The sequence below is a fragment of the Myotis yumanensis genome, unplaced genomic scaffold (genome assembly GCF_028538775.1).
Source record: "Myotis yumanensis isolate MYYU_CA2020_CCGP unplaced genomic scaffold, mMyoYum1.0.hap1 SCAF_1, whole genome shotgun sequence".
In the NCBI taxonomy this organism is placed as follows: Eukaryota; Metazoa; Chordata; class Mammalia; order Chiroptera; family Vespertilionidae; genus Myotis; species Myotis yumanensis.
The window spans coordinates 119,270,887-119,290,542 of NW_027223752.1; the positions used below are offsets into that span (position 1 = coordinate 119,270,887).

Below are 19,656 nucleotides of genomic sequence, written 5' to 3' on the forward strand. Positions count from 1 at the left end.
GGTGGCAGATGGATCTCCTAGACACTAGAGCAAAGTGAGCCTGGAGCAAGTTACTGTTGCGGTGGAGAATGGAGGGAAAGCAAAGGTGAGAGACATAAGTAAAATCAGAGTGTCTAGGAAAAATTAAAGGGAAGATATCCTAAAACTTCCAAGAAATCTCCACCAATGAAACAAAGAAAAAAAAAATGCCTCTATTATTCTGTGAGCAACAACCCAAACTGATTTGGGGTATCAGACAATTCATGCATATGATTGCAAAGACAGACAGAAACTCCCGGAATGGAGAGGGCTCCCCTGAGGGCTCCCAGATTGGAGAGGGTGCAGGTCGGGCTGAGAGACCCCCACACCCCCCAGTGCACAAATGTCATGCACCGGGCCTCTAGTTATATAATATTTTTAAATAGTTAGGCATATAACTTAGGATAGATTTCTATGACACTAGGTGAAAAGGCAAGTTGAAAAATTCTATGTATGATTTTATTTACGTAAAATATGGGGATTTTTCATTAATTCTCTCATTTAAAAAAAAACTCTCAACAGGAGCAAAAATAAAAATTTCCTTGTAGTTTACTTTGCTCATTTATAACTCATGCTGTCCCTTATTATCCGAGCTGTTATAGGAGAGATGTGTGCCCATCTGTTTTCTAATAATAGATGTTAAGAGCAACTGGTGAGCACTACGGTTTTTTAAAATATTATTATTATTTCAATCTTCACCTGAGTACATGCTTAGAGAGAAAAAGGAAGAGAGAGAAGGGGTGTAGGGGAGAGAGAAACATCAATTGGCTGCCTTTCATAAGTGATTCCACCCAGGTATGTGCCCTTTCGGTGCACAGGATGACACTCAACTAACTGAGCCACTCTGGCTGGGCGGTGAGCACTACTTTTAAATTGAGTTTTAAAAATTCCAATGTATTTTCCAATAAATCCTTCAGGCTATAATCAAGGTAATGAGGATTTGGCCTTTGTCTTTAGTAAGAATTATTGTGTAAATGAAGATGACATAAAATATTTCTCTTCTTTCTTCTTTGTCTCAAGGGTCACATGGATGAAGATGTGCAGGCAGCCTTACTCCAGATTATACAGATGCGGCAGGGGCTTGTATGCTAGTGGTCGGTGCTGACCCGCCAGTGACTGCTTCGCCAGCTGGTGCTGAACATTCTGTTGCAATTGCATGGCCTTTCTCGGCCTTCCTGTTCTAGTATAAATGAAATAAAATGTATTTTTTTTCCATCAGTAGGTTTTAAAAAATTAGATGAATATGTTACTGAGTTTTTCAGTATTAATTCAAATCTTATATTCCATATATGTTAATTTTACAGTTAGGCAAACAGCATAACACTTTGCCTTGGACTGGCCACATACTTTTAAACTGTGGAGTCCCTAATAACACATGAGCCATCTGAATGGGTTAAAGAGGGGTTAGGCTGAAAAATTGTTTAAAGATTTCTCTCAGAGAAATTGATTTGGTCAATGGCCACTTTAAATTGATCAAAAGATCTTTCAGATCTTTGGTCTGAGCCATGAGACCTAATGCAGTTTCAAGGAATGCATTATAACTTGGCTGGCCAAGTTGTGTTTTTATTGAAGAAACTTAATGATTGCCTTTGACTTCTTTTGGAGGTACAATTTTTCTTCTTCTTTACACTAGTAACTTTGATGCCTTTTAAAATAATTTTTTTTTCATGCTGGTTTGCAGTGCTAAATTACATTTAGATTAAGAACAGGCCAGGGTGGACTGTATCAGGAATTTATAATAAAATTGCCTCATAATTTCCACAACAGTATCTTAATTTTAATTGTGATGACTTTTCTTCCTTCAGTATTTAGAGAAGTATAAATGCTATGCTAGATTTTTCAGTGTCGAAAAATTTAGACTTTTTTTAGTTACTTTGACATTTGCTACTATAGTAACCAAGCACTCATTATACATGCATCCTCCAAATGTTTGTACTTATTTATAGGAAAATTGCACTAATGAGGTTAATAATGTGAAATGCAGCTTTCTTGCAAAATTAGCATGAGAGAATTGGTTTTAGAAAACAGGTCTTTAAGATTTTAGACAAAAATGCAATAACATAGTAAACTTTAAGAATATAGATAGAAAATAATAAAATTGGACATGTTTATAGTAAATACTCTGTTGTAGCCAACCATTTTTATTAACTACATCTCATTAGAGAGTTTATATGTTTATATGTTTTGTTATTTTTATTAATTTTTTATCATTGAAATTGAAAATTACTAATTTGACTGCTAGCAAATAAACTGAACAGATTATTTCCACCAACATTTTTTAAATTGCAAAATGTGCCTTAGCAATAATAATCTTTGAACATCCTCAATCAGACTTTTGATCCCATTTTTGTATAATAACAAGGACACATGACTATCAAAATAGCTTTTCCCACCAAAGAAGTCCTCGTATTTCTTAGTGTAGAAACAACAGTGAAAAGTCAGAATTGAATTTATTCTTAATTCTTTAGGTAGATATACACAGTTTACATAAGCAATATAAAAAGCAATGTTCTTTTTATATTTAATATGTTCTACAGCATGGGTTCTGTTTGATGAGTATTATGTCACCTACTGAAGCTCTGGAGTGGAGAAAGTTCTTAACTGAATAGTCACATTTTAGTGCTGTATTTTCCGTATTAGGGGTGAGAACGAACCTTATGTATATTTTATTTTTGTTTTCAGCCATCAATAAAACATTTTCTGTGAAATAATGTTTTGAGCATCCTTTTAAGTAAACAAGTCCATTTGCTATCCTTAGAGAATTTGGTGTAGAGAGCAATGGTTTCCAAAGAACAGATGGTGATGTCCATCTTCAGATACTATGTAGAATTAAGGGAGTTTCAAGTAACCTTGAATTCATCCCATCCTCTCATTCATTCACCTTTCAATATCAAAGGCAGAGGCTGCATTTACAATACTGAAGGCTAAAGTTTTTAGATAGTAAACAAGTGGAACATAGATAATGAGTGATGCTGGTGTCTGCTGTCCTGTGTTCAGAAAGACTATGGGGGCTGAACTTCTGGCCAGGAGGAAGGATGCTATGCTGGGTTGCTGTCTAAGAAGTGAGTGCGCTCTAAAAGAATCACTGCAATCCTGTGGGAGTGCTGTCCTTTGTTGAAAGCTTTATTACTATTCCATTGTATAGCCCTTTTTTTCCACTCCTGATTCATCAGTAAAGAGGATCTGTGTTATAAAGAACTATTAACATAAAATCAAATATTCATCTAATGAACATCTTAAATTTTCATATTATAGTCACTAATCACTCGCTATACCTGTGCTGTCCTATAACTAGTTTAATCTTTCGTATGGCTTGTTTTTTGTTTTAACCTTTTGGTCCCAACCAAACGTTATACAATTCAAGATGTTCTGTTATTCTAAATGCATGGGATTATTTCTGCTTAAAAAATCTTGCAGCTTTAGAACATGAGCACATGTTTCCTCCAGTGTTACCAGCTGTCTGCTAAGAAGGACCTAAACACGTTCTCAGACACACGCTTCTTACCTATCTGAAGAGCCCATGTTCTTGATTCACTTGTTTCAAAGTATATAGAATAGGGCAGAGTTTTAAATGAACTGTTGGTGTCCATGATGACTGCTTACACTGATGCCTAGCATTAGCTAGCAGGAGTTACAAGCATCTTTTGATGTCTGCTTCACAGTGGAGGAAAATGACTTCTTACTGCCTCTTTATTTTCCTCATCACTCGATTCTTCAAACTTATGATCTTTTTTCCTCTTACATGGTCTGTGCATCAAAGTAATGGCACTACCTCTGGCTCTAAAATAAGGATTGAAAGAGGGTTGCCTGTGATGAGCATGCAGAGTGTGATTGCACATGTCTGGCAGAGCAAAGGAACCTAGACCTTACTCTTGGCTACTAAATATTTTGAGTAATTTTTCCTTTTTTCAGAAAGGAAAAAACGAATGGCACCATAAAATATATCATGTACAGACTACACCATGCACAAAATACAAAATGAAAAAAATGGGAATTCCTGCTCTTGTTTCATTCAATGTCCTTGACCATACTGGATCTGACATTTGTTGTTGGAAATTCTTTCCCATGTTGTGGACCTTGGCTATTTGAAACAGCCTCTTCTGGGTAGATATTAATCTGCTTCTTAGCATAGCTTCTGTTTCTTATTGCACACTAGAGGCCTGGTGCACGAAATAAGTGCAGCGGGGGGGGTGGTTTCTCAGCCCGGCCTGCACCCTCTCGCAATGCGGGACCCCTTGGGGGGATATCCAACTGCTGGTTTAAGCCCGATCCCAACCCCTGCGGGATTAGGCCTAAACCAGAAGTCAGACTTCCCACTCGCAATCTGGGACTGCTGACTCCTAACTGCTCGCCTGCCTGCCTGATCACCCCTAACTGCCTCTGCCTGTCCTGATGCCCCTAACCACTTGTCTGCCTGCCTGATTGCCCCTACCACCTCTGCCTCGGCCCCAGCCGCTGCGGCTTCGTCTGGAAAGACGTCTGGAAGGTCGTTAGGCTGTCTAATCTAATTAGCATATTATGCTTTTATTATTATAGACCAGAGGCCCAGTACATGAAAATTCATGCACTGGAGGAGGGGTCCCTCAGCCTGGCCTGCCCCCTCTCACAGTCTGGGAGCCCTCAGGGGTGGGAGGCGACCTGGCGATCAGGGGAAGGCGACGCCCCATCACACCTCTGCTGCTGCCACTGCCGGCAGTGCAAGCCTCGGGCGGTTGGGCGGCTGTGGGGGCTGAGGGGACTGGGAGACTCCGGAGGCAGGCACGGGGAGCTGAGGGGACTGGACGCTGCCATCTTGGAGGGCATGACAGTCAATTAGCATATTCCCTCATTATTGGCTGTGGGCGCCACCATCTTTTGTGACTGCATGAGGGTCAATTAGCATATTCCCCCTTTATTAGATAGGATAGGGGCTTTTGGCTGACAGACATGAATGCAGAGGTTTAAAAAAGATGAAGCTGCAGCAGAGATGGCATTCCAGTGAGACTCCCTGGGCAGTGAGAACATTGGCATTTAGCATAATTGGGCATGTGGCATCTCTTATGCATTAGAGGGCATTTTCATTATTTATGCTTGCATGAACAAACATTGGTGATGAATGAATTCAACCAAAGAGAGAAGGTTACAAAAGTGTCATATTTACTAAATGAAAAAAAACAAAACAATTTTGTGTGTGTGTATGTGTGTACCTACATATATTCCATTCAGTGAAATAGACGAGACATCAATAAAAATATGTCCCTGATAATTGATATTTAGAATCAAATTGTACTTCATGGGCCCGATTTTTATTTTATATTTTAAACAGGTTTGCATTTTTTTTTTTTTTTTTTTTGAGATAGCAGTCCTGGGAATATCCTGAATTCAGGAAAGAGTTTAGAGAGGTTATTGGCTTCTTAATAATTTAGAGCTTCTATTACTCTGCCAAGTCAGAAGATTAACATTTAATAGAAAAAAATTACATATCTATAATTCAGTCACAGCTATTAGATCAGATGGATTTCACATTAAGTAAAAAAGATGTTGAGCATTTAAGGACCATTAAACTACAGGACTCTTTTATTGGGTTTTAAGCCCTCTGAGCCTGGGTCCTGCTGCAAGGAGTATTTATTTTATATATATATAGGATGCATTAAGGGTGGGGAAAGGGCATGCATTTTAAAAGAAAATAGGCCATGAAAAAGTGTCATTTTCCACATTGTGAACAGCTACCATATAGGTTCAGCCTTATTTTATAATAATTAGTTTTATGCATCATTAAGTTGCTTTCTTACAAGCTAGCAGAATATGGTGAAGGCCGTTTTAAAAGTGGTACCTGTAGGGAATCCAAGTAACCTGGAACCCTCTGGTGATAATTCATTTCGAGAAACCACATTTCTAATAGTTCCCAGATCACTCTACCTTGTAAAGAATTCGAGTTTGAAAATGCCTTAAAGACCATGGAGGAGGGCACTTAAGGAGGAGGTGTTACTTCTAATAAGTGTCTGCTTTTCTCTAGTGATACCCAAATGATCAAGGACGGACTGGAATTCCACACTGAGGACAACCACTCGCTGGTGGGGAGAACATCTGTGCGATTCTGTTTAATAAGTGCTAGTAACACACTTTTCATAGTTGTAGTTAAAACATGACAAGGAATAACTTTCCTTATTATTTACCCACTAGAGGCCCAGTGCACGAAAATTCATGCACTCAGGAGGTCCCTCAGCCCAGCCTGTGCCCTCTCGCAGTCCAAGATCCCTCAGGGGAGGTCCCCCTGTTGGCTTAGGCCCACTCTGGGCCTAAGCTGGCAGTCTGACATCCTTCTGGCAGCCCGGGAGCCCTAGAGGGATGTCCGACTAACAGCTTAAGCCACAGTCGGACATCATTAGCGCTGCTGAGGAGGCAGGAGAGGTTTCCACCACAGCCGCTGCGTTCTCAGCCATCTTCCCGGCTTGTGGCTGAGCGGAGCTCCCCCTATGGGAGCGCACTGACTACCAGGGGACAGCTCCTGCATTGAGCATCTGCCCCCTGGTGGTCAGTCATGTCATAGCGACCAGTCGTTCCCTGTAGTTCCACTGTTAGGGTCAATTTGCATATTACCCTTTTATTATATAGGACTAGAGGCCCAGTGCACAAAAATTTGTGCACTTGGGGGGGTCCATCAGCCCGGCCTGTGCCCTCTCACAGTCTGGAACCCCTCGGGGATGACCACCTGCTGGCTTAAGCCCGTAAGCTGGCAGTCAGACATCCCTCTGGCAGCCTGGGAGCCCTCGGGGGATGTCCACTTGCCAGCGGGGAGTAGGCCTAAGCTGCAGTCAGACATCCTTAGCGCTGCTGAGGAAGCAGGAGAGGCTCCTGCCACCACCGCTGTGCTGGCAGCCGTCAGCCTGGCTTGTGGCTAAGCAGAGCTCCCCCTGTGGGAGCACACTGACCACCAGGGGGCAGCTCCTGCATTAAGCATCTGGCCCGTGGTGGTCAGTGTGTATCATAGTGACCAGTCATTCCCAGTAATTCTGCTGTTAGGGTCAATTTGCATATTACCCTTTTATTATATAGGATAGAGGCCTGGTGCCTGGGTGGGGGCCGGCTGGTTTGCCCTGAAGGGTGTCCCAAATCAGGGTGGGGGTCCTGCTGGGGTGCCTGGCCAGCCTGGGTAAGGGGCTGATGGCTGTTTGCAGGCTGGTCAAGCCCCCCACAATAGGGACCCTCACCCCATGGAGGTTTGGCCAGCCTGGGTGAGAGGCTGATGGTTGTTTTCAGGCTGGCCACAGTCCCTTTAGGGTGGGGGGGTCCCCACTGGGTTGCCTGGCCAGTCTCAGTGAGGGGCTGAGGGCTGTTTTCAGGCTGGCCAAGCCCCTCTGGTGACAGAAGCTCCCAGCCTCTCCATTTTTTTTCTTTTTTTTATTCTGGGATTTATTTACCTTCTATAATTGAAACTTTGTAGCCTTGAGAGGAGCTCAGAGCTGGCCAGAGGGGGCTGTAGGGAAGCTTGGCTTCCTCCATCATTGGGGCAACCAAACCTCCTGCTTGCTCCCAGCTCCGTGGCTGCCGGCCACCATCTTTGTTGGGTTAATTTGCATATAGTCGCTCTGACTGGCTGGTGGGCATGGCTTAAGGTATAGCGAAGGTATGGTCAATTTGCATGTTTGTCTTTTATTAGTGTAGATACCTCCTGTCCCATTCCCATTTCCAAAAACAGGATGAGTTTCATGTAGGAGCATAAAAGCAAATACACTCAGGGAGCATGTGGGAAAGGAATGGAATTAATATAATTTGTAACTTTTTTCCCTACAATGTCCAAACAAACTGATTTTCTTTCTTGCTATTATAGGCTTTTTTAAATTGCCTTGAACTAAAGTGGCACCTTATGGGCCACCTCAGAAATCCTCTTCAGGATTTAAAAATGAAGCCAATTCACATTCAGAGTATTCTTGCTAAAATCTATTGAGTCAAAATAAAAATGACTGTACTTAAATTTTCTTCTCATTGTTGTCGCTAAAATCATTGTCTCACAGGAGTTTCAAGTTGCCATATATGGACAATGGACAATTATAAGCTTTGTGGAAATGAAGAGGGGGAACCTTCCAGGGCTGCAAGCACAGCCCTCAAGTTTGAAGTGCCTCTGCCTCAATCAAATAAAGGGGAACTATGTCCTGGCTTGGAGGCTTTTTTATCTTTTTAAAGTGAATTGTTCCAGTTGGCCTTAATCCCTAAGCAATATAGCTCTTTTAAAACATCTCTGTTCTTTCACACCAATTGACCCTTTAAGAAATTCTCCCAGCTTCTGTTAGTCTAAGTCTAAATATATCTGTTAGAGTTGAAAGCGTTTAAGAGGATTTGCAATCTGTGATTATTCAAATACTATTCATTGATTGTCAATATTTTTGCTGTGCCACAGCCAGTTTTGTTATTATAAGGTACATAGCCTCTTAACGTCAGCTAAGCCCAAATACATCACAGCAATTGGGATAACTGGAAGGAGGGCTTTTCTCTGACTCCGTGCTGCCATCTGCACAGCTTGCTGTATGGTTTTGACATCAGGAAGAATTTCTTAATAAGCTCTTGCTCTCCTTCTAGACCCTTTTGGGCAAGTTCAGCCTCTATGTTCTCTAAGTAAAGAGCAGTTACCAGGACAACAGAATTTGAGGAAGATTTCATTGTGATCTGATATCTAACGAGAATAAGGAGCTGGTGCCTTGAATTTATATTCTAGGTTCCCAAGCAAATGTCAATATGTATATTTAGTGTTTTTGCCCTAACTTGTTGCAGAATGGATTTTAAGGGGGCTTGCAGGTTTTTCTTAATATGGGAGAGGAGAAGGAGGAGGTAAATACAAAAAGGAGAGGAAAAACAGGCAGCAGCTTGGGATGCAGAAAGCATGCCACGAACACCAAAATATCCTGTTTAGTTTTTGGTAGCTGACCTCAATTTGAATCAACTTGCTGGCAATCAATGCAAGGAAGAGAACATCACTCATGTGAGGCACAGCATCTGCTAGGAAGAGCACAGTTACTCCTGGTTCTGAGGCCGGCCAGCCCCCGCACCCCATGTGGCTACAGCACATCCGTGGAGGCACTCCTCACACAAGTGTGCACTCCCTCCAGGACACATGCATCTTTCCAAGTGCTGTCGGCCTTGATGGTAAGAAAGGGACACTTTTTAAATAACCTTTATATTTAGGACTAATTTGTAGCCTCTGAGATCACTGAACCAGAGTAACAGTATGTACATTTTGGGTCCTTTGGGTCCATAAGGAAGAATTCTTTTTTTTTCCTCTTGCCTTACTCTTGATCTTCAGATGTTTCAAACAATTTTTTTTTATTAAATTTTTATTTTCAGATTACATTTGTTCCTCTTCCCCCCCCCCCATAACTCCCCTCCTTCCAGTTCCCGCCCCACCCTCCGCCCTCACTCCCCACCCACTGTCCTCATCCATAGGTGCACGATTTTTGTCCAGTCTCTTCCCGCATCTCCCATTCCCCTTACCCCCCCAAGAATAGTCAGTCCATTCCCTTTCTATGTCCCTGATTCATTATAATCACCAGTTCATTCTGTACATCAGATTATTTATTCACTTGATTCTTAGATTCACTTGTTGATAGATGCATGTTTGTTGTTCACAATTTGTATCTTTACCTTTTTCTTCTTCCTCTTCTTAAAGGATACCTTTCAGTATTTCGTATAATACTGGTTTAGTGGTGATGAACTCCTTTAGCTTTTCCTTGTCTGTGAAGCTCTTTATCTGACCTTCAGTTCTGAATGATAGCTTTGCTGGATAAAGTAATCTTGGTTGTAGGTTCTTGGTATTCAGCACTTTGAATATTTCTTGCCATTCCCTTCTGGCCTGCAAAGTTTCTGTTGAGAAATCAGCTGACAGTCGTATGGGTATTCCCTTGTAGGTAATTGAGTCTCTTTCTCTTGCTGCTTTTAAGATTCTCTCTTTGTCTTTTGCTCTTGGCATTTTAATTATGATGTGTCTTGGTGTGGTCCTCTTTGGATTCCTTTTGTTTGGGGTTCTCTGCGCTTCTTGGACCTGTAAGTCCATTTCTTTCACCAGGTGGGGGAAGTTTTCTGCCATTATTTCTTGAAATAGGTTTTCAATATCTTGCTGTCTTTCATCTTCTGGCACCCCTATTATTCTGATGTTGGTACGCTTGAAACTGTCCCAGAGGCTCCTTACACTATCTTCACACTTTCGGATTCTTTTTTCATTTTGCTTTTCCAGTTGGGTGTTTTTTGTCAAATCTTTGGTTTGATTCTTGTGATCCTCTGGTCTGCTATTGGGTATAATATTCTTTATTTCAGTCCGTGTATGCTTACTTTCTAATTTCTTTATCGTAGCATCGAGGGTCTCATTAGTTTTCGTGAGGCTCTGCACAAGTTTATAGCAAGCCCTCAAAATTGCGATTCTTAGCTCCATATCCTCCATTTCTGTCATGTTTTTTTGTCTCCGCATCTTTTATGCTTTCTTGGTGCACCCCCTTGTGGTCTTTGTGCGCAGTCTTGTTCTAGCCAAGCCTTAATTGTTGTAGTTAACACTAGAGGGATTTGACCACCGGGCCGACTGGCTGTTGGAATCAGCTGTGTGGAAAACTTCAGTCCTCTGGGGAGGCGCTAGTCCAGCCTTTGCCTGAGGCGATCGGCAAATGGCTCTGCGCAGGGCCTGGGCGGGGTGGGCTCAACAGGGCGGGGGGAGGGAGCAGCTATGGCTGCTCTCAGTCCGTCTCCAGGGGCTCTGTCTCTCTGTCCCCACAACCGCTGCAAACCTCGGAGGGACCGTAGCCAGACAGTCCCGCTTCTCCCGTTTGAGTCTGGGTCCCTAGAGACTCGCCCGGATCTGTAGCCCAGAGTCTGAGACTCACTCCTGATTGAAAACGACAACCGCGCCCTCAGCCACCAGCCCGCTTTGCGCGCGCACCGCCGCACCACCGTACCTTTAAATTTTCCACACTGCGCCTCCTCTGGGCCTCGTAATGCTGTTGTTTTTCCTTCTAGTTGAAGAGTCTCTCCTCAGCCAGCCTTCCTGTGGTTCTGGGTGATGTCCGTTCCGTCTTTTAGTTATATTTTTAAAGTGGTTGTTCGAGGCAGCAAACTCCGGTGTTTACCTATGCCGCCATCTTGGTTTCTCCCTCAAACAAATTTTTAAAGTAGATTCTGTCTCTGGCAGTTTCTGCCTTCCTTTCTCTCTTTATGCATTCAATTTCTGTGCCCCTTCAGACCTCCTATGCTCTTACCATTTCCCCCATTTTTGCACCCCTACCCCCATCCGGGCCTGCCCTGTGCTTCTGTTTTCCCTCATTGCCCTCACCTCCATTACAAGACAGAAAATGATGTAGCTTTCTGAGGCAGGAGTTAAAAACCAGTTGACCAAATTAATTTACACAAGTTGTAAATTATAATGTTAACTTTTACAAATGAATTTTCATTTAAAAAAAAGCATGTTTAACCCTCAATGTATTAATCAGCAGAGACTCGTAGGAAGAATAATAAACTTAAGAGAAAATCATATTTTAAGGGGAAAGAAGATAATTTACAACAAGTGGAGGCATCATTTCTGCCTGAATTATGCTCACCCTGTCTTCACAATTCCAGCTTTTCACAGATTCCTCCTGCTATATTTGATGAAACTTTTTTTAAAAAAAATGTATTATATAGTCAACTATTATCTTTTTGTTGTTGTTAATACTCAACTTTTTGGAGAGTGAGAGTGGAAGGGAGGGGAGGAGGGGAGAAAGAGAGAGAAATAGTGATGTGAGAGAGAGACATGGATCAATTGGTTGCCTCCTACATACGCACTGACGGGGGCCGAGGATCGAGCCTGCAACCCCGGTACATGCCCTTGACCCTTTGGTGCATGGATCAACACTCTAACTGCTGAGCAACATCAGCCAGGGCTGTATTCCTTTCTTGACCACCCAGCATAGGAACCACTTTTCTATGTTTAGGGAATCCTTTGCCTTACCAGTCTTTTTATTTCATAGAAAACATTTGCAGTTTATTAAAAGTTGCAAGCATGCCAACATAAAGACAAAGTTTTCCATTTGATGTTTCTATTCCATTCACCTGGAATGCCTTTGGGTTCCCTCCTGAGAACTACCTGTCCATTTTTCTCTTTCTGTGAGTTCATTATTGGTATATAAAAGTGCTATAGATTTCTGAGTATTAATTTTGTGTCCTGCTACATTGCTGAATTCATTTATTAAATCTAGCAGTTTTTCTATGGAGTCTTTAGGGTTTTCTATGTACAATATCATGTCATCTGCAAATAAGGACAGTTTTACTTCTTCTTTTCCAATTTGGATGCCTTTTATTTCTTCTTCTTGTCTGATCGCTATGGCTAGCACTTCCAGTACTATGTCGAACAGGAGTGGTGAAAGTGAGCATCCCTGTCTTGTTCCTGTTCTTAGGGGAAATGGTTTTAGTATTTGCCCATTGGGTATGATGTTGCTATAGGTGGGACAATGGAAACTAATGAGAAAATAAACAAATGGGACTACATCAAAATAAAAACGCTTCTACACTGCAAAAGAAACCATCAACAAAATAACAAGAGAGCCCACTGCATGGGAGAACATACTTGATAATGTCATCTCCGATAATGGTTTAATCTCCAAAATTTATAGGGAACTCATACAGCTTAACAAAAGGAAGATAAACAATCCAATCAAAAAATGGGCAAAGGACCTAAATAGACACTTTTTGAAAGAAGACATACAGAAGGCCAAGAGACATATGAAAACATGCTCAAAGTCACTAATCATCCAAGAGATGCAAATCAAAATGACAATGAGGTACCATCTCACACCTGTCAGAATGGCTACCATCAATAATCAACAAATGACAAGTGCTGGCGAGGATGTGGAGAAAAGGAACCCTCTTGCACTGCTGGTGGGAATGCAGACTGGTGCAGCCACTGTGGAGAACAGTATGGAGTTATCTCAAAAAGTTAAAAATGGAACTCCCATTTGACCCAGTCATCCCACTTCTAGGAATATATCCCAAGAAATCAGAAACACCTTTCAGAAAGAATATATGCACCCCTATGTTCATAGCAACACAATTTGTAATAACTAAGATTTGGAAACAGCCTAAGTGCCCATCAGCAGATGAGTGGATTAAAAAACTGTGGGACATCTACACAATGGAATACTATGTTGCTGAAAAAAAAGAAGGAATTCTTACCATTTGCAACAGCATAGATGGAACTGGAGAGCATTATGCTAAGTGAAATAAGCCAGTCAGAGAAAGATAAATATCACATGATCTCACTCATTTGTGGAATATAATGAACAACATAAACTGATGAACAAAAATAGATCCAGAGATATAGAAGCATCGAACAGACTGTCCAACCTCAGAGGGAAAGCAGGAAAGGGAGGTGTGGTAAGAGATCAACCAAAGAACTGGTATGCATGCATATAAGCATAACCAATGGACTCCGACAGTAGGAGTGTGAGGGCATGTGCTGAGGGGCGAGGTCAATGGAGGGGAAACAGGTGGGGAGAGGTCAATGGAGGGGAAAGGAGACATATGTAATATTTTCAAGAATAAAGAATTTTTTAAATGATGGGAAATTCTCTTGCTCTGTGGGTGGCAGCATTTTTCTAGGGTGGAAGGAAGATAGACCATACATTTTATCCAATGGCAGGAATGTTGCGGCCTCTGCCAATGTGGAGGAGCCTAGTAGGGAGGAGAAATCTGGATTTTGTAAGGGAAGTGGTGCCTTCCATAACCTGTCCTTTCCTGCTGGGTTACTCCAGGCTCCCATAGTCCTGACCACAAGGGCCAGGGCCACTCCTGGGCGGTGCTCAAGCTCACACCTGAGGCAGGACACTCAACATGCCAGTCTATGGCTGGGCAGGCCCAGGGCCGCTCTCCCTCCCCCTCTGAGGCTTGTCTCATTGAGGACCTCAGGATGCAGCCCTCTTTTATCTTCCTCTTGCTGCCCCTCCAGCTGTCAGCTCAGCAATGTAGCCCAGAGAACACATGACTGAGCCACTCTGATGTCCTGAGCACGTGGCTCTGCGTGATGCTTCTGCTCTGCTCACTGGGTGCAGCGGACATGGGTCCAGCCTGGTGGGAGACAGACAGACACCTATACTGATGTGCAGAGCACTGGGGTGGGGGAGCAGAGATGTCCTGGGGACTTACGGGAGCCTCCTGACACATGTGGGTTGAGCTCTGGGGCTCTGAAAGGCTCCAGGAGTACATGGTTAGCTGAAGAGTGAGCAGAGGGGGATGAAAATGGAGGGAAAGAAGGACACACAAGACAGAGTGACAAGCTGATGGGACAGCTTGTGCAGCAACCCCGAGGCAAGAGAGCCACATAAAGCTCCCAAGGATCAGGCAGGAAAGTGACGGGGTAAGTGGCCAAAGCCTGGCTGTGCCTGTGCTGGGGCAAAGCTGTGCTTGGCCTGGGAAGCCATGTCAAGAGGCTGGGGTTTGGTGATGAAATGATGGGAGTCAGGGAAGGGTGTTAAGCAAGAATCGCAGGAGCAGGTTTCTGTTTTAGAAAGAGGTGGGCTGCTGAGGGCGCATTGGTTTTCAGAGGGAAAGGATGGAAGGGAGGATACTTGGTCAGGAGGCTGTCTTGCTCATCCAGGTAAGAGCTGCACTAGTCAGGCAAGAAGGGAGAGGCTGAACAGATGGGGAGGGAATGCTGAGGAGGTACACCAGGAGGGAGAGGGGTCCGGGCATCCTGCTTGGTCTTGGTGGGAAGTTCTGGAGGAAACTAGATTCTTGGGGGAGGCAATCCTGTAAAACATGGGTGGACATCATGAGAGCCACCCAGATGCCCCTTAAGTGAGACCTGTTCCAAGCTGCAGGGAGTGCTGTGGGCAGGCAGCCCTCAGGGTCAGCCCCTCCAGGTGGGTGAGGTCCTGGACATCTTAGCCCACCTCAGCACGTCTCTAAAGGGGCATTTTACCTTGAACGCTTCTGTGGCTTAGGCCCAGGCTCTCTTTGGACCTAATCACAGCTCACCATCTCCCTCCATGCTTTCTTCTTTTCTTCTCCACAGGTGTCTGTCCTCCTTCATAAATTTCCTGCTCACTACAGTCCACCAAGAGTCTGATTCCCAGTGGCCCCAATGAATCACATCCTTGTGTTCACATCCTTTTGCAGTGACATGCAGGGGTGCAGCCTATTTCTCCACCGCTTGAATCTGAGCTGGCCTGTCTTGTCTTGCTTTCACCCAGAGAATGTGTAGAAATGACTTTCTGGGACTTCTGAGTCCAGGCCCATATGGACTTGAAGTTCCACTTTTGCTCTCAGAACCCAGCTGCCATGTAAACACCTCAGGCTGTCCTACTGCAGGAAGGCTGTGTGGGGAAAACTGAGGCATCCAGCCACAGCCAGCACCCTGGCCTCAGTGAAGCCACCTTGGATCCATAGTCCCAGTTGGGCCACCAGAGTCAACACAATATGGAGCTTTCTCCGCTTGAATCACCCAAATTTTGTCCCATAGAATTATGGGTAATGTTGTTTGAAGGCCCTACGTTTTGGGGTAGTTTGTGATTCAGCAACAGAAAAGTAGAACAGCATGTCTGTACCACCAGGAAAGAGGCATGGCCTGTGATCAGTAGGGTGGCGAACCACACACTGGAAAACCTTGGAGGGGAGGGCCTTCCACCAACTCCCACAGGGTTAAATGCAGCTCTTGTCTCCCAGGATGAGGTTCTGTTTTGTTCCGTCTGAACCCATCAATGCTCATCTATCTCTACTCCTGGAACAGGGAAATGATAGTGCTATTACCTCTTTTTTAAAATATATTTTATTGATTTTTTACAGAGAGGAAGGGAGAGGGATAGAGAGTTAGAAACATCGATGTGAGAGAAACATCGATCAGCTGCCTCCTGCATACCCCCGACTGGGGATGTGCCCGCAACCAAGGTACATGCCCTTGGCCGGAATTGAACCCGGGACCCTTCAGTCCACAGGCCGACTCTCTATCCACTGAGCCAAACCAGTCAGGGCAGCGCTATTACCTCTTAAGCAGGTGTCTGTAGAGAGAAGCAACTAGCTGCCAAAGGAGAAAAGGCCCAGCCTCTGCAGAGACATCCATTGTCCTGTTCTGCTCCAGGCAGAATCCCAGTGTATAATCCCCTTCTGTGAGAACTGGCTCAGAGTGCTCCTCACGCTCGTTACTCATCTGATTATTTTCATGCCATCCCAGTGGAAAATAAAAGCCATCAATAAATCACAGTGTTGCTGCAGACTATACTAAATGATCTGGGCCAGAGCGCTGGCTGTACCAATCGCTGTGACCACAGGGCCAAGGCCACTCATGGGCAGTGCTCCTCCAGGGCTGAAGAACACATGCTCTGCTATCATTCCAGATGTGAATCCACCTCCCATTGCCCTTGATAGCTGAGTGGGATTAAAATCCATGCGCAGAGGAGCCCTGGACTTGTCAGAAGGCCAGGGCTCAGCCTCTGCATTTGCTGTGTGCTATTGGGCTGGCTGCTGGTCCCTATGAAGCTTTGGGATCTTCATTTGTGCAATGTCCAGAAAGCCTTGTTATGAGAACTAAACGAGAAAATGAACATGAGATTTGCACACCAGTAAGTGCCATATATGTGCATTTGTGGCATCATTATGGCCATTATTTCAGAGTAACCATAACATGTCGAGGGTACCTTCGGAGAAATGTACTAGATTGGACACTGAAGTACCATGAGCAATCATACATGATTTGTTTTTAACTTTAGTTCTTCATGGTTTAAATATATCCAGTAATATTTGCCCCATCAATTTCATAGAGCTATTGTGAGGCTCAAATCAGATAACCGTTGGGGGAGCCCTTTGGCAAAGAATTAAGTTGCACAAATGTGGGATGCTTGACGAAATCACTCCTTTTCTAAAGTCTATAGTTTGTGAGCATTTTTTGTTTATTTGTTTGTTTGTTTGCCAGTCTTCCTATTTCTCAGGTTTTCAGTATTATTGAGAATTTCCCCCAATACTTGCTAAAATAATCAAGAAAATTTAGGCCAGTTGGTTTTTTTGGAAGGAAAAAACCATTACTGAGTACTCACTGCATTCTAGGCTTTCTAATATGTTAGCTCATTTAACAGTGCTTTAACATGGGCGCATTTGTCTCTGTTTTCACAAGGGAGGAAACTGGGGCCAAGAATCTGCTCAATGACACAGAACTGGAATTTGGCCTCAGTTCTGTCTATCACAGCACCCTGGAGACTCAAGATCACTGTTTTTTTCTCATTAGAGATGCTCTCCACTTATGCACATTTTCACTACTTCCTCCCCATTATTGATCTTTCCTATCACAAGACTCCTTTAGTTAAAATTAATTTATGGATTCAAGTATCATATGAAGCTACTGATAGTCCAAGCAATCAGTGGTGACAAAAATATGTTGATCTGATTCATGATACAGAAAAGCTTTTCCATAGATGCATTATCTCCATGCACCTCTGTACCGTGGAACCACTCAGGAGAGCCACAGGCTATGGAACGTTTGAGAACATGAGAATGTTTTCTTTTAAAACAAAGGATGGATTGATCACATCAGGAAGACAATTGCCTTGCATATCTACTGCGCTCAAGGGAACCTAGTAAGTGCCCTCTTACCTTACTCTAGTTTCTGAGTGGACTGAGAAATAAGACAAGAGAATAAGACAGATAAACATCAAAATAGCTCCTTTATTATTGATGAACTTGACATTTTGTATTTTTGATCCTGAACTTCAGTTTTGGATAAATGTATCCATCCAGAAATACTGGATTGGGAATTTTTGCTCTGGGAGGAATGAAACAGAGAGCGTGCTTCCTTAAGGCAACCTGTTTCCAAGAGAAAAGGAAGAAGAGACTGGACTGCGCATCCCAATTTGTCTTTCCTCCTTTCTAATTCACCAATCTGAGTGAGGCCAGAAGTGTTACAGAACATGGTGCCCCACCCTAGCTGGTTTGGCTCAATGGATAGAGCGTCAGCCTGCGGACCGAAGGTCCTGGGTTTGATTCCAGTCAAGGGCATGTCCTTCAGTTGCAAGCTCCTCCATGGCCCAGGCCCCGGTCAGGGCATGTGCAGGAGTCAATCAATTGATGTGTTTCTCTCACATTGATGTTTTTCTCTGTCTCTCCCTCTCTCTCCCACTCGCTCTAAAAAAAAAAAAAAAAGAAAAAAGAAAAAAAATGGATGGAAAAATATATTCATGTGAGGATTAACAAAAACAGAACATGTGCCCCACATGTAGAATTAGACATGGGTGGGGAATAAACTTTTCCTCCTAACAGTGACATTGGGTTCTAAGGGAAACTGTAAAACTAGCTAGAGTACTGTAGAAATCTAGAAAATATTATATTGTTGAAGAGGAAGGCAGTCCAAAATAAGTCTCTTGGATTGATAAAACCAAGGGATCAAGGAATAGAAGAAGAGTAAAAAAATGAACTCTCTCCTTCCTCAGAAATCACCACTTAATAAATGTGAAAGACAGAATAGGCAATGAAAAATGGTTGAGAACATACTGGTTGAGAGGATGACAATTTTGAGTTCCTCTTGGAAGTCCCTATTTAAAAATGCCTAAGTTTGATTCTGAAGGTTGTTCTGGGAGAAGGAGAAAATACCTTTGACCCAAACTTCATTTGACTTATGTTTCAAAAGGTGAGCTAGTCTATCCCATATAGAAAAATTCCACCAAGAGCATTTATGGCATAGTTTTTTATGCTAAGTGATTGATTTTGTCTGAATGTTTGTCAAAGCAACTACAGTGACATCTGGTAATGAAGAACTAGGTAATTGTATTAGTTCTTCCACTTAGCACAGTAAAAAGAAAGAACAGACAAAATATTATTTTTAAAACTCTGCTTGAAGACTCTAACCAGCTGATATAATGGTGAAGAGTATTGGAGGAGAACAGAAACCTATAAAGATAAATTCAGAATCTGAGGTTTCAGAATATGTTCTCTAACCTAAAGGGAATTAAATTAGAAATCAATGATGATACAGCATCAAGAAAAACCATCCACATATTTGAAATTAAACAACACAGTTCTCCAAAAAACCAACAACCAATCCCAAAAAATGCAAACAACAAACACCCAAGGAGAATGCAAACAACAAACAACAACTAATCTAAAAAATGCGAACAACAAACACCCAAACAACAAATACCCAGGTGAATCTGAAGAGGCAGAGCTTATTTCTAGAAGGTAAGGTCAAGAAATTGAATGAATGGGGAAATGGCCATGATTCAGTATAGAGGAGGTAGAAAGAGAATGAGTGTATAAGAAGAAAAGTAAAAAAACAAAATACAAGAAAAGAGAAAATATATTTAAAAATATATATATAAAAGAAAAATTTTATATATAAATATATATATATATGGCCAGCTACCATAATGACCAGAGACCAGAATACCATGGCCCCTTGCTCAGGCTGGCCTTGCCCCTCAGGGAGCGGTTAGGGGTGCCCCTAGGCAACGTGATAGGATGTGAGTTTGATGGGGGGAAAGTCGAAGAAATAGAGGGGAAGATCTTAAGGGTCTGCGGGGTTGGGGTGGTCGGCCTGGAGTAGGTGTGGAGAGTGCTGGGGAAGGACGAGCAAGATCAGATTGGAAACGGCTCAGCACAGTACCTTTCTCATCGCGAACCAGGACGGCGCCAGCTGTGGACTGAATGGGCAGTTGTTTCATGAGTGCGCTTGGG

The 19,656-nt window shown here is 43.0% G+C and overlaps 1 protein-coding gene across 3 annotated transcripts in view; it reads left to right on the forward strand.

Annotated features, from left to right (window-relative positions):
* Positions 1-2,723, forward strand: part of UACA (uveal autoantigen with coiled-coil domains and ankyrin repeats) — a 123,755-nt gene extending 121,032 nt beyond the window's left edge. For all 3 annotated transcript variants that reach the window (XM_070431212.1, XM_070431222.1, XM_070431231.1), the window contains one exon: positions 1,039-2,723. In XM_070431212.1, the coding sequence (XP_070287313.1) occupies positions 1,039-1,110 (72 nt within the window). In that variant the 3' untranslated portion in view covers positions 1,111-2,723. The remainder of the gene's footprint in view (positions 1-1,038) is intronic.
* The last annotated feature ends 16,933 nt before the right edge of the window (positions 2,724-19,656 follow it).